The sequence below is a fragment of the Lethenteron reissneri genome, chromosome 15 (assembly GCF_015708825.2).
Source record: "Lethenteron reissneri isolate LAM-NWPU_2019-01 chromosome 15, ASM1570882v1, whole genome shotgun sequence".
NCBI lineage: Eukaryota > Metazoa > Chordata > Hyperoartia > Petromyzontiformes > Petromyzontidae > Lethenteron > Lethenteron reissneri.
The window spans coordinates 3479849-3495646 of NC_083793.1; the positions used below are offsets into that span (position 1 = coordinate 3479849).

Consider the following 15798-nt stretch of genomic DNA (forward strand, 5'->3'; position numbering starts at 1 on the left):
AGTCATCGTCAGTTGGTGTGGTCTCCCCTTTAAACGTGCGTGCCACGTGGCCAGGTGTGGCTCAGGAATCAGAGAGCTGAGCTGGCACCGCTGACACCCTGGGGTTGAATGCAAACGACTGCCTGTGGTTGAAGTGGGTTCTCAATCGTCGTGAGTTGATGGTGGCAGCCCAGACTAACAGTGGCTGCACACGAAAAAATACACGTTGTGAAAAGAGATGGGGTTCTGCCCTGAGTGTGTCTAAATGTTTTACTTTAACACGTAGGCTTTCGCGACCAATATTATTCATAATCAACGTTTTTGGGTTTAGATCGCGTTATTTATAAATGTGTCGTAACCCTCCACCACCCGACACGGCCAATCAGTAAAAAAGTGTCACGTTGACAAAAGACAAATAGTTCACTGCTTTAGCCCACCGGTGTGTTGAAGCGTTGTGGGTGTGTTGAAGCGTTGTGGTTTCACGCTTCAACATACTGGTGGGCTAAAGCAGTGAACTATTTGTCTTTTGTCAACGTGACACTTTTTTACTGATTGGCCGTGTCGGGTGGTGGAGGGTTATGACACATTTATAAATAACGCGATCTAAACCCAAAAACGTTGATTATAAAAAATGTTTTACTCTTGATATTTATTTTTAAAAATCAGCTTGACGATCGTGCGATGGACATTACTCTTTGTGACGGCGCGGATGGGAAAGTGCTGCTCACCACTGCGTGGACCAGGGGTCACTTGTAGGGCTCTCAGAGGCAGCTCTGCGAAATCCACTTCCCTGTGGAGTTGTCACGACATGTAGGATTGCGCTGCGAGAGATCTGCATTTATACGTCATCTCGTGTCGATGGGACAACATTGGGGGCGGGAAAAACAATAAACAAATCTACGTGAAGTTAAGATACACAATGACACTTGATTATTATTGAGTACGTACTTAAGATTGCCTGGGATATCGACTAGTGCTACAGTTAGAGGGTTCCCACTGATAAAGGAAATGAGAACCGGCAAATGCTTAAAATTTTAAATAGCCCATGGAATTCATATAAATTTTCACCACCAGATGTGGAAAAACTCTGTTGGTACGGATTAAATTACATAAAACAACCACTGATATTTTAAGAGCTTATCACGCAAGCACCGTCGATGAGATCGAACAAACGCATTGGTCACGTGGCAGTGAATAGTGAAATTTATTGGCTGGGCCCACACGCTAGATTTTCATAACAGACAGCCAGGCAGGGTTGCATTTTCAGCCACAATAATGACGTCCGTCCCATCACTCTAACGCGATGACGATTGAGAAGACAATTATTTCAGATGGACTTATTTAAGTGGCCCGTCGCTCTTTCTGCCCCAACACAGGAATGCACGGTGGCGGAGTGTGCGTTGCCCGTGGTGCCCAGCACACCAGGGCATCCGACCCACCCGGACCAGACGCAGTGGAGGTTCGGCTCTTGGACCGACGTGAGTACTCACCTTGATGCCACTTTCCCTGCTGCATTAATCATAATTATTATTACTCTTATATATTTATAGTGGCGTGTATAGTGTCTCTGTAGTGTAGCGCCAGTGCCGAGGGAAGGGTGGTACTGACGCTATGGTTAGCGTCAGTACCAACACGTTAAGAATTAATGTGTTGCCTCCAAGTTCGAGTTTGCGCCTCTGTGGAGCCCACTACACAATTTTTCCTGCAGCGTCGTTCGTGCAAAACTGCATCTCACAACGCTGTACGAGGCAGCAGCTATAACAAAAAAATGCCCCTCGCAGGACACATCAGAAGCAGAATATTTGTTTATACTGGAGGAATCCGATGAGTTATAAAGCTCTTTTTCACAGATGTCCAATAGGGCAACAAAAAACAGTACAAAAACACGACAGCAGTGCAAAGTATAGAAAAGGTAAACAAATCACTAAAAAAATATACAAATAAAACGAAACAATGTTTTTTGTTTTATACCAGGCAAAGCCCACTGAGCTATGAGCTTCTTTTTGAGAAGCGACCTGGACACAAATGATAGCTCAACGAAGTGGCTTATCACGTGGACATTTATAGCAGCCAAATCATATAAATAATCTGAACGCATGCCCCGATCCAAGGTCAACTCAATTATTGGCCGTAGTAAACACATTTTTTGGGGTTTTTAAAAATGACTTAAATAGAGTAAGGGACTTAAGTTGACAACTGTCTAGTGGGAGTGCGTTCCACTCCATGGGAGCTGCAGATTGTTAGGCACGCTGACCCCACTGCCTTGCGTTTCATTTTAGGCTGAATGAGCAGCTCCAGACTGGATGAACAAAGTACCCTGGATGGGGTGAGGGGAGATAGATAGGCCCGGGCAAGTCCATTTAGAATGTTATACAGTCCGTCGGCTTGTTTAAACAGAAGCGGAAAAGAGATCGCTAAGATATACCAGGACCCATATTCAACAGAGAGTGTCCTTGCCTCTATGGTAAACAGTCTGATATTCATGGTTCCGTTTTTAATGGGTATGGTTTTCATAGTCTCTTTCGAAAAAAGTAGGTGTTGTTTTCATCTGTCTGGTTTTCATGATTCAAGTATTCGGACAGTACTATTGTTCATGGGATGGCAATCGTGGATCTGGCATTCATGCTTTGGGTATTCACAGTTGTGTTTTTGAAAGCTTCAATATTCCTGGTTTTACTTTTCAAAAGTCTGCTGTCACAGACATGCTTTGCCGCGGGCTTATTTATCACAGGTCAGATATCCATCGCTTTATTTTCATAGGGCTCAATTTTCAATGGTTTATTTTCAATGGCCTTATCCTGCCCGATGGCCCTGATCCACGGTGTCCAGTAATGTATGTACGTGCCATACACAGCCTGCCCGCGCTAATCGGAGGTTCTGCTTCCCCCCCCCCCACTGCCCCCATCTCACCCCAGTGCTCGCGCTCATGCGGGGAGGGCGTTCGCGAGCGCTACGTGAGCTGCCGCGACGCGGACGGCGACGTGGCCGAGGGGGCGGCGGCGTGCGCCCACCTGCCCCGGCCGCACGAGCGCGAGGCCTGCTCCTCGGGGCCGTGCACGCGGTGGCAAGCCTCCGCCTGGAGCCCGGTGAGACCCCCTGAGCTCTCCGCCAGCCATGCGCCCCTCGCCGCACCCAGCATCTAACTACCACCCCCCACCCCGATGATGTTACTGGCAAAACCATCGTGTTCATTCATTAACAGATTCCTGAGGACGGCTGCTTGCATTGTAGCCGAAACGTCGTGAGAATTATTTTATTATGTTTTATTTTTATTATTTTATTATTTCCCTTCTACATGACTTTACCAAAAGAACCAAGAAGAAGATTCCGTGTAGCCATCGACGCGGACGCCCCGCCCTGTGCAAGTGCGCGGGAGAGCGGGTTCTGCACGGTCCCTCTCACCACTCCCCAGGGTGCACAGCTGCCGCTAGCAGGGCCTCGTCTCCGGCAGCTGTGATATAAAGCCCCTCTAGAGAGTATTTTGCCTACTCTTCCACGCTGGCTAGGCATCTTGGATGAAGTAGGATGAGTTTTGGTCGCAGCGTTTGCTGGGCTCGCCGTCGGCGTCCTGCATTAATGACCGCAGTGAGAAATGCATTCCAAACTCAACTAGAAAGTTATTTTTTTTACCAGGTAAGGCCCACTGAGCTATCTAGTTATGTTTCAAAAGCGACCTGGCCACAAATGGTAGCTCAACGAAGTGGTTTATCCTCTGCAATTTAATAGCAGGCAAATACTTTAAACGCATTTTGAATTTATATATGGTAAAAATCCATACGACCACGGGGAGAGAGAGACACGCAAACTCCACGTATACATCAGGCGTCGTCAGGGTCGGGATCGAACCCACGACCTCCATACCAGGCGAGGTAGTTAACATCTCGCCATCGTGGCGCCCCACGGTATAAATGAGATTTAAGATCTGAGATAAAGATGTGCGACGGCCGGGCACTCCAACGGCGTACCGCACTGCCACGCGACCAAACGTGACGGTCCCCGTTGACTTGCGCGTCATTTCCCACCACGCCCCCCCCCCCCTGCCGCTCAGTGCTCCGCCACGTGCGGCCGTGGCGTGGAGTCGCGCCACGTGGCCTGCGTTCCCCTCGACGACCCCACCGGCGTCCACGCCGTCGCCGCCGTCACCGAGTGCCAGTCGGAAGAGCGCCCCATCTCGGAGCGGGAGTGCTCGCCGGAGGCCTGCCCGCCCGAGACGAGGAGTAGGAGCGGAGGGGACGTCTCGAGGGAGGGTGTCGCGCGCCCACGCTCGGTGGCGCCCGCAGGGACCCCCTCGTCTGCTCTCCCGTCTCCTCCTGCTGCTGATGACATCGATGACGCTGACCGCTGGAGGACTGGGCTTTGGGGACCCGTGAGTTGTTTTGTTTTTTTATCTGCGGCCCTAACGGCAAGGCCGCGTGCGTGTGCGCGTAGTACGTAATGCATGTTGGCTTGCAGATGCATAAACCTTGGCTGTGTCCCAAGCTACACAATATGAGAATATTAATAAGAAAAACGTTATTTTAAAAGAAAAATCAGTCAGGTGCTGTGTCATGGTACTCGTGACATCACTGCATTGGCATAGTACGAAGCCGGATGGGTTTGACGTCACAGTAACATCACTGGGTTGTTGTTGTGACGCAATTCAGAGTTTTTCGCTTTAAGAAAAAATGTGGCAAAAATGAACCTTCACCAACACGCGAAAGAAGTCCAACATACATTAATACAAACGTTTGCTCTGAGTCCGCGGGTCCACAGTTCGCTAGCGACATTGTGAATCGGAGCAAAAAGACTGCGGGCCTGCGTTCTGAAACGTTTGTCTGTCGCCACGCCGGCCCGACCTTCCGCACGCCCCCCGCAGTGTTCGCAGTCATGCGGCGACGGCGGCGTCCAGCGACGCCTCGTCGTCTGCCAGGACCCCGACGGCGAGCCCGGCGATCGCTGCGACCAAAACTCACGGCCGCCGGAGATGAGGCCCTGCCAGCAGCAGCAGCCGTGCGCCCTGTGGAACTTCGGCACGTGGAGCGCGGTGAGAGCGAGCACGCGGGACCCGCTCCCCACACTCGCTCGCGCGCTTGCGCAGGGCGTGGCAGCCACGTCGATGGCTTTTACGGCGTCTGTTCAATAAATTAAAACAATGGCTTGCTCAGTAACAGCATTAAACAAAAGAGGCAATCCGGGTGACAGAGCAAGCACTGAGCGACGTAGTACACAGCCAATAGATTCAGGAAAGGACAGCATGATACCACCGAATGCGCCTCATGCATGACTTAGTCTTACCGGATTATCGAACACGTGTGTTTATGGCTAATCAAATTATCCAAGATACTTGGTATATATTCATTGCAGGTTAATATCTCATTGCACAACATTGCTCTAAAAATAATAGGCGTAAAGACACATACATCCAAGGTGAGTAAACTATCTTCGATTAATACCCCCCATCATTCCACTCACACCTCAATAAACAGCAGAAATACAAGGATGATACAATGTGGCAGAATTTGCAAACAAATGCCCCTTTGAAAGTGCCAGTTTATTTTCCAAGAGTTAGCGTGACCTGGCCTGGAGAGCAGGTGATTGGTTGGTTATGATTGCTTACGAGAGAAACACATGCGTGGATTGATAAGTTAAAAGATATCTTTTTTTTTTACTCGTAATTATACCAATGTTTAATTATTGATAGATGCATTTTCCATTGTGCCACTGTTATTGTATTGAAAAATCTTTGTCATTAAGTTTTTAACTCGAGAACGACAAAGCATAACAAGTATGAGCCCCTGTGTTCACAATAGCCTTTCTGCAAACACATCTGTGGCACGAAAGGCACAATCATCACGGCTAGTTCCAGGGCAGTTCCACGACATTTTCCATCGCTCGTTTTCAACACAGCGACTCTGCCCTTCGTAACAGGAGACACATCTGGCCGTTTATGTAACAGAGCACAAATCAGTGCCACCTGTGGTGGTAAAGCTTTCATGTCACCGTTCTCTTTATATGGCCAGTACAAGTAAATTAAAACATCGTATGGGCGCACTGCCCTACAAACCTGGCAACCTGATTTACTAAGCTACGCGTTTTATTTTGCCAGGTAAGACCCACTGAGCTATATTGCTCTTTTTCATAAGTGACTTGGCTATCACAAATGATTGCTCAACGAAGTGGCTTATCGTGTGGACGATTATAGCAGCCAGATCCTCTAAACGCGCATTGATTCTAAACGTGGAGAGCAAAACCGGAGGACCCGGAGAACAATCCGCGCGACCACAGCGAGAGAGACGGATATTCGAAATATACAAGCATCAGGGTTGCGATCGAACCCACGAACCTCCCGTATACCAGGCGAGGTAGTTAACATCTCGCTACTGTGGTGCCCTCGAGTTTAACTCCTAGCCACAGCTAACATCGGTGCCGAGCGATGTCTCAACGGCTCCTGGGCTGCATCTTCACCATCCCGCTCGAGCCAGCGTGAAGGACGATCAAATAACCCCCATGACTGACATGGCATGGGAAGGCCTTCACCAATGTGTGATAGACTTTAATATACCGCAAATTATGTATTCAGGAATGCTTCACTGTGGGGGGTGGTGGTCCCTGTCTCTAGCCACATGCTGTGCGTGTGTCTTTGTGATGCACTGCTCTCAATCCTGCTATACGTGTGTATGTGTGTGATGCAGCGCATGTGTGTGTGTGTAGCGGGAGCGGTAGTGCGGCGGTTAGCGCGCTGCACTATGATTCCCGCTCACGGCCAACAACAGTGACGATTATCTGAACCGGTCCTGGGCCTCCCTTAGGTCCACTCAGCCTCAAATTAGTACCTGGTGCAGTGTGTAAACATCGCCACTGGGGAGACAAAGGCGGTCGAGCGTGGTCCTGGCCACCCACCCCCTCGTGTACCGTTCCGGCCTTCATAGGTGCTCGCTAACAGCACTTGCCCCTACAGTCTGTTAAGGCTATACGGGGGATTTTTGTCTTTGTAGCGGGAGTAGTAGTGAGCAGTTGGAATGCTGCGCTACGAACTCGGCAACCTGAGTTCAATCCCTGCTTCCAGCCAACACCAGTCACGATTATCTGAACCAGTCCTGGGCCTCCCCGAAGTCGACTCAGCCTTAAATGAGTATCTGATGCGGTATGTAAACATCAGCACTGGGAAGACAAAGGCGGCCTGGTGTAGTTCTTGCCACTCACCCCATTGTGTGCCCACTGAAGTGACCTGGCCATAAATGACATCTCGACGAAGTGGCTTATCACGTGGACATTCATAGCAGCCAAATAATCTCAATGCGTGTTGCTTCTAAATGTGGAGTGAAAAACTGGAGGACCCAGAGAACAATCCACGCGACCACGGGGAGAACACGCAAACTCCAAATACGCAGGTGTCATCAAGGGTCAGGATTGAACCCATGCTGATATGAGCTACCCGTCGGAGGCCGTCGGACTGCAAGAAGGGCTGCGTGCAGAACGAGAGAGAGCAAGAGAGAGAGAGCGAGAGAGAGAGAGAGAGCGAGCGAGAGAGTGAGCGAGAGAGTGAGCGAGAGGTGGGGGTTTACATAAAGCAAAGTTAAAAATTTTCAATTTAAATTTAAAAAAAATTACGAAATGATGAACGAAGCAAAGTGCCGAATACACCGCGCATCTTCTTGTTTCCACTGATCGTAAAAAAAAAAGAACCCACGACCACCTGCATATCAGGCGAGGTAGTTAACACCTCGCCACGGCGGCGCCTTAAACAGCTCTGTGGGGGGTGGCGGGCGATCTCGCTTGTCTTTGCGACACAGTGCTCTCGATCCTGCGGGGGCGGTGGCGTCCGGACGCGCCTCGTGCTCTGCCAGTCTCCGGAGGGACAGCCGCTCCCCGAGACGCGGTGCGACGCAGCAACGCGGCCGCCGCCAGCCGAAGCCTGTGCCGACGAGGGCCCCTGCGTGAGCCCCGGGGTGTGGCACCGCTCGTCCTGGAGCCCGGTACGAGCCGCGCCACCCGTCTCCTGCTTACCGCCGCTGTGGGGCTGCGTGCACGGATAATGAGGAGCGCATTTCCGAGAGGGAGTGGCAGGAACGGTGGAGGATACCCAATATCCCCTTCTCTCCCCGTGAGCAAATATAGACCTTAAAGAGGTGGTAAGACATCGGGCGAATACGGTGGGGCAGAGGTCATCGTAACGAACGGCACCTTCGTTTTCGAATATGTTTCCAGGCATTTGGTAATGGGATACAATTATTTACTGGAGTAAATATTCAAATATATGCCAATTGTGTTGAGTAGTGGTTGTGATGATTATTTTTTATGTAAATGCAATGGCACCAATGATTGTCTCATAGTTTACATATGATACGTCATTATATTGTTCGTTATTATATAGTTAATATCATCATCACGTGGCGTTTTCACTGGAGATCTCTTTTTAACAAAGGCCAAGTTTTTCCTGTAGTGAGAGAGTAATATTCATGATAGCAGTAATGCATGAGTGATATTTAAAAAAAAAAAAACTGTGGTGGTAAAACATAAAACTGCAGTTATCTGCAGCTGATGATGGGGGAAAAATGCAAATCATTGCAACAACAAAAAATTGCAATTTCTAAAATGCCACCGTTGACCTTGATGAACATTTCCACGAATGTCAGCAGTAGTTCGCCCGACAGAGTGCAGACACAGGATGCATAGGGCCCTGCCGTTATCTTGGGCCGTACAATGGGAGACACCGAGGCACTGGGCCCACCCTTCACATGCTAAACCTTCCTTATCCACATTTTATCAGTGGGAGGCTGGGGGGAGGGTGCGACAGGCTCTGTACCGAACCTGGCATTCAGGATACGGGATAGCAGATAACGATCTCAGGGGAGGTTTCCTGCCAACCGCAAAGGGGTTGATGAAAATGTCACTTGCCGCTTTGACTGCCCTTGCGAGGGGGCACCGATACGATTGGGCACTGGAAGGTTTGCCCCCCCCCCCTCTCCTTTACCCACCCACACTCACCCACCTCCGTTTCGTCTCGCTGTTAATTTTAGACGCACGATGGAAATGTCATGGGATGGCAACAGGGAGCGGAGGAGTTCGAGCTGACAGAACGACTCCCGTTGCTGTGACCCCCCATTGTTTGATTTATCTCTTAAAGAAGCAGCGAGCGAAGGGTGCGCGTGCGTGTCTGTGTGCGTGTACGTGTCTGTGTGTGTGTGTGTGGCACAGTGGCAAAGATGAATTTAAATTAACGTAGAAGTTTTGAAATGTTTTAAACATTTATTATGGGAGTGAAACAAAGTTTGAATAGCTGAATTGTTATACAAAGCAGGCATCATTTGGTCATGTGAAGTTTAAAAGTGTGCTTGGTATTATTGGTTTAATTGTAAATCATGATCATTATTTTTAAAAACGATGATGACGGTTATTGATATGATGACAAATTATGATTTTGTTGATGAAAGAAATTATGACGGAGACGATGTTTAAACGCAATGCCGATACAAATGAAAATAGCAATGCGCACGATGACGGTTCACAAAGCAATACTGTTATCATGACGACGGTGATGATGATAATGATGATATTCAGTGATGGTGGGGAATGTAATGACGATGATAATGACAGGTGATGATGATGATGATGAATATATCTGCTTGGCTGCTTGCCGCGGGCAAGCCTTGCTGCTTGGCCATCACAACAGCCAGTGCATTAAGTAGGATTAAGCGGCATCTATCGCTGCCAGCTCTCGCACAACGCTGGCACTCCTGTAGCTGGCCGCGGGGCTGGCTCAGGTTTCCCTGGCAGGGGGAACTGGGTGTCAACTTCCGCCGTCCGTTTCTGAAGCGGTAGCGGCAAGATCGGTGGCGTGCCAGCACCACAAGCGCCCCTTGTGCTAGGCCAGTGGAGAACGCGTCATTAAGTATAAAGCAAGTCCACGTATGTACGTACGGTGTGTGGAACTTCTTTCGCACCGCGCGTAGCCAACCATGCTAATCGGAGGTGCGGGGGTAAGGACTACGAACTGAGCACAAAAAGCAGTTCTACATAAATGAGTTTTCAATTCGGACGATTTAAAAGTGCATAGCTCCAGTGGCACCCTTAATATCGGAAAGAAGAGCGTTCCAGACGGCCGCAGAAGCGCATCTGAGTGTGCGTGATGAGATGACCGTCTTTTTTTTATGGCTAGCTGTGATCTGTTTCTGAAGCGGTAGCGGAAAGATCGGTGGCGTGAAAGCACCACAAACACCCCTTGTGCTTAACCAGCGGAGAACGCGTCATCCAGTCTCACACAAGTCTCACGCAGTTAGACTCTGTAATGTACGCACATGCGTTTCAGAAATATGCTTACGTGTGTTGAACTTCTTTCGCACCGTACGTACCGGTACACATATACGAGTCTCCTTTGCAGGCTTTCTATTGGATTTACCCTCATTCTCCCCTGGTGGCAAATGACTTGGTGCACTCATCATGGGGATTGTATGTTTGTAAGTGTTTAAAGTTATATTTTAAAGACATTTAGCATTTTACGCTCACCCTGCTCAACCACCGTGCTGTCATTTTTAGCAACCACATTTTTATTTATTTAGCTTTTTTGCATTTTTAGTTATAAACAAGTACATGCACTTTCTTTGGTTCGTGGCTTGGCAGCGGTGAGTAGCACTGAGCAGTGGTCAATGGCAGGGCTTGTGAATCGATGATTGTTCAGGCTTCAGGGATTCTCCGCCTGCGCAAAGTGTCCTCGCGTGCGTGTGGTGGGGAGCGGTGGTGCAGCGGTTAACTTGCCGCGCTCACGGCCAACACCGGTGACGATTATCTGTATCGTTCCTGGGCCTCCCCTCGGTCGACTCAGCCTCAAATGCGTACCTGGTGCGATGCGTAAACATCAACACTGGGGAGACAAAGGCGGCCGAGCGTGGTGCTAGCTACCCACCCCCTCAGACAGGACTTGTTTTAGTTGCGTGTCTGTGCGTGCGATGGGAATACGCCATTGCCAAGCGCAAGTAGCGGTTGAAGGTTTTCAGTATTTAATGCCTCGTGCATACAGTGCCAACATCATACCTGCTTCATAATTTATTTGCGTAAAAAACACGCACACATGTTTCTGACAGCGTCAACTGTAACACAAAACAGTCCGCATGATATAAATATATGAAATTTGAGGCCTGTACACACTCTATTATTTTCCATGAGGTTTTTTTTGGGGTCAGATCACGTAAATATGAACCAACTCCAACACACCCACTTTGGGCTACCTCTCCAAGACACCGGTGTGCTGTACTAGTAACTAACTGGCAGGTTTTGTTCATGTGACAAACCTTACTAATCGGCTGTGTCGGGTGGTGGCGGGTTTAACGACGAATTTATATTTACGTGATCTAACCCCCAAAAAACCTTCTATGGATAATATTGATCGCGAAATCCTACGTGTTAAAATTACAATCTAATGTTGCAGTATTAGTAAAGCCTCACCAATGTATTACATTTTTCTCAGGTGTGTGAAGTCAGTTAGCTTTTTCATCTGAGCTGATGTTATCCTATAAAGTATCGCTGTGTAGGACCAGGAATTATTGTAAATTGGCAACAATTAGTTCAAAGGAGCATTCAGTAACTGGTTACAATATTTAATTTGCATGTTGTCTACGTATATATCTTTCCAAATTGTGTTTATTGACTATTCCATTGAGATTATGTAGATGATTTTTCTGCTATAAATGACCACATGATAAGCCACTTTGTTGAGCTATCATTTATAGCCAGGTCACTTCTGAAAAATAAGTGAATGGCTCAGTGGGCTTGACCTGGTAGGATACAAAAAAATAGTTTAGTTTTATTTGTATCTTTATAAGGATTAGTTTTACCTTTCCTATACGTTGCACCCCTGTCGTGTTTTTGTACTGTTTGTTGTTGTAACGTTCTGAGCCCATGCCCGTACTGGACCTCTGCGAAAAAGACCTTTATAGCTCAAATCAGATTCCTCCACTATAAATAACTATTCTGATCCGGATTCTCATTCGCTTGCCCCCTTACAGTCTGCTCAAGGCTTTCCGCGGGGACCTCTGTCTTCATTGCGTGCCTCCGTGCGTGCGCGCGCAGTGCTCAGCGACGTGTGGACGCGGGACGCAGTACCGGGAGGTGCGTTGCCTCGCCGACGGCGGCCGGGGCGACGCGCTGCTGCTGCTGCTGCCGCCGGCCGACTGCGGTCACGTGGAGAAGCCGCGGCAGCAGAGACGGTGCCGGGCCGGTCGCTGCCCGCGGTGGAGGGCTTCCTCCTGGGGCCAGGTAAACACCGGCACACCTGCACCCCACGCCCCCTCCCCCCCGGTCGCTCGCACGCCTGAAATCGTGTCGCCTCCGTCTGCCGATAACTTGTTTGGTGTCGACGAGATAAGAGGTGAGCTAGAACTGGGCCGACGCTGCCCTGCGTCCCTGATTCTTTATTAACCCTTTCCCCATTCAGAGACGTCTGCAAGTGGCGTGGTGGGTCCCCGGTCACCGCCGAATCTCGGAACGTGCGAGCGGTTCGCGTTAATTTTATTTCGAAAGGCGTAGTGCTGCTGTTTTTAAAGGCATCGTACTCACCGCAGAGAACTGTAGCTACACGTCCGCACTCTACGATAGCTGGCGCCAAACTGTGCCGCAAGCCCCTCCCGCATTTACATTTTACTTCCGATTCCCTTTCGGAATCGATTCCGTTCCGATGACGTGAACGGGAAAGGGTTAGTCGTTATGCGTGTGGCTTGCGCGGAGTACACCATGGAGACAGGGTTTCCTGATCCCACTGTTGTCATTGCTGCGGCTATCCAACAAAAACCACTGCCGTTATTGAACCGATGTTACAGCAACAGTAATAAGTGGCTTGCTGGGGTCGGTGGATCACTTGAGGATTCATACTGAGCGTTCTCTGTTGCTCTTTATATATTTAGTTTAAAGTGCAACCATGTAAGGAAATAAAGCAGTTTCATGCATAAACACAAGTAGACACTTAGGCTATACTGGAATTTTTGTAGTTTGAATCTTCTCTAATGATGAAGTAAGATTTTAAAGTCACGGTCTTGTGGTCTTCAAGAGTTCCACCACATTGCTCTCGAGTGATGTTGACTTGAATGTTATTGCCATACCTTGTAACGCGTGTAAGTTTTGAAGTGTTTAGCCTTTTGGGAACCTGTTAAGTCAATATCAGTGCATGCTAGGAACTAAAACCCAGTAATGGTTGAGTAGCCAGCTCAAAAGACTTAGCTGGCATCCCTGAGATCATGTCTTTGGTTTGTTGTGCTTCCCCCGTACCTCTGATTAGCATGGTTGGCTACGTATGGTAGCGAAGGAAGTAAAACATACAGACACCTGCCTCCCATGATTAACATTGGTTCTCAAACCGTAATGCGCTAATGTTCTCAGTCCAGTCGCCAGAGACTGCACAAAAATAAACTATCGCACTAAATTTTGGTCCTTCACGTGATTTGGGTGAGTTCCAGCTCTAATAATTAGAAACATCGGTTTGACTGGCACGATGTGAACATTACTCTCTAGAATGGTAGAGGTTGTTACCCCCCCCCCCCCCCGCTTATGTGGGGAAAAAGGGTACGTGAAGGCGAACTTGGAGGTAGTTCAGAGTTAGCCCATTCCACAGGCTCTTCTCGAACACGTGGCATAAGAAGTGCTCTATGAGAATCCGGAATGGACATTGTTGTCCTTCATCCGGCACCTCCGATTATCGCGGCTGGCTACGCACGTTGCGAAAGAAGTTCTACACGTGTAGGTACGTACACGATACCGTGCTCATGGTACACACAGTCGTAGTAGAGTGGGGGGGGGGGAATACGACAATAACACATTGGGAGCAACCGCCGTGCTGGGTGGAGGAGGCAATGAGACAGAGTTCAAGAGGTGAACGGGCAATGTTTGATGACAGAGGCAGATCTAAACTGCAGCTCTGTCGTGGATCAATAGTGCTTTAGTAACGAAATTAAATAGCACGGGTTTGTTTTTCCTCCTGGTTATCTCGTCCTTTGAGGGGCATTACAGCGGACGGCCTGAGATGCGAGCGAGTCATTTTGTGCACCACGCGTGTGTGCGTGTGTACATCAAGAAAAGAATGTGGAATAACATCACTGCTTCTCGTGGACTAAAATAAACCAAATCCTGGATCATTTGTTATACACACACATATATATCGGTGTGTGCCCAACCACAGCACGGGGGCACGTGGCAATGTGGCTCTGGTAGATGGTATTGTTTTCTCTCTTATTTTCTGGAATTCAGACATTGACTTGAATATCTATATGAAAGTAATCTATCTTAAAATACAATTTTTTGCAATGCAGACATCAGGTTATCAATCATTTTTTTCCCCAAAATCATCGGAATGTAGGGTAGCTTTGGGGGTGTTTTTTCTTTCGTATAAAATAATTTATAGCAGGGCAGACAGTTTTTTTTTTTTCTTCCGGAAGCTGCTTTGGTGTAATGTTCAGCACACCGGACTTGCGAACCAGAGGTGGGCTGTCCGGTTCGACAGTTGAAACAATGGGGCAAGTTTCGATTTAAAGCTTTCGTAACTGCAGGGATTCATCTTCTTGGTTCTTTCGATAAAGTCACGTAGAAGGGAAGTAATAAAATAATTTTCATGACGTTTCGGCCACAACGCAAGCTGTCGCCTCGACAGACCTGGTTTTCACCTGAGGACGGCTGCTTGCGTTCTGGCCGAAACGTCGTGAGAATTATTTTATTATGTTTTCTTTTTATTATTTTATTACTTCCCTTCTACGTGACTTTACCGAAAGAACCAAGAAGATGAATGGGGCAAGTTTCTTAAATCTCCCCCACGTCTCTGTCCACCCCGAAGTATAAATGGGTCTCGCTCACAGCTAGTCGATCGTAAGGCCGTAATTATAATATATATTGGGGGGCACACAATTTACACATGCCCCCCCCAATATTATTAAAATATGCTCAAAATGTCCCCCCCAATATATTGCTATGAAATAGATTTCTGTTTATATGACTGTGGTTATGGTTGTACTTTATTAATCCCTTATCTCTGCCATTACATACAATGAAACAAGAAAAGGTAAAAAAACAGAGCAATGTAATACAATACACTATTAGACATTATTGTAAAAAAAAATCCATCCTATGTGTTAGTGAATTTTAAAAATATTTTAGGCAGGAAATGGCAGGAAATTCGTTTTCAGATTGAGATATTTTTTCTGGGGGGGAACCCCCACACCCCCTGGAAGATTTGGTCCTCCCCAATGTCGACTCCATGACGTCAGCCTTGGTCGATGGGCAGGTCGCGTGTGGTGGTTTATCGTGCGGGTCCTGTCGAAGATTAGGCCAAATGCCCTCCAGAGGTCATTCCTCCAGCAGCCTTTTCAAGCGGGGTAATTGCAGGACTGCACCTGTGCTTTTTAACCTTTTCTAGCCTGGTGCGGCAGCAGCGCACACGCCTGTAATGCAACGCTTTGGAGGTGAGCGTGAGTGGACGGTGTAGATTTGTGAAACTCGGCAACCGAATTGCAGAATTCTCCTGATAACAATGTACCGAGACTTGACGAGGCTTTTTCTGGTAAAATAGATGGCATTGTAAAATAAATGACAAGATGAACGTTTTATAAAGAAAATACTTTAAAGGATGGGATTTTTGGACTTATTATTGTTGAAAACTGGCAGTGTAGTCTGAGTCATGATTTATAAACCTGTATGGCTTGATGCACAGATTACAGGTTAGGGTTCTGGTATTAGGATGAGTGTAGTAATGCAGTGTGGTAGGCACCAAAGCTTTACATATTCCTTTCATAACAATTATAAAAACAGCAGCGTCCTTTTGGCACATTACTAGCAAAAACATTTCAAACAATTCAGCACTGATTC

The 15798-nt window shown here is 48.0% G+C and overlaps 1 protein-coding gene across 1 annotated transcript in view; it reads left to right on the forward strand.

The window, feature by feature from the left end:
• LOC133342590 (A disintegrin and metalloproteinase with thrombospondin motifs 20-like) overlaps positions 1–15798 on the forward strand; it is a 160991-nt gene that overhangs the window by 127414 nt on the left and 17779 nt on the right. Inside the window, 6 exon segments of the mRNA XM_061551813.1 lie at positions 1356–1457; positions 2895–3065; positions 4028–4345; positions 4835–5002; positions 7752–7934; positions 12025–12210. Of these exon segments, the coding sequence (XP_061407797.1) occupies positions 1356–1457; positions 2895–3065; positions 4028–4345; positions 4835–5002; positions 7752–7934; positions 12025–12210 (1128 nt within the window).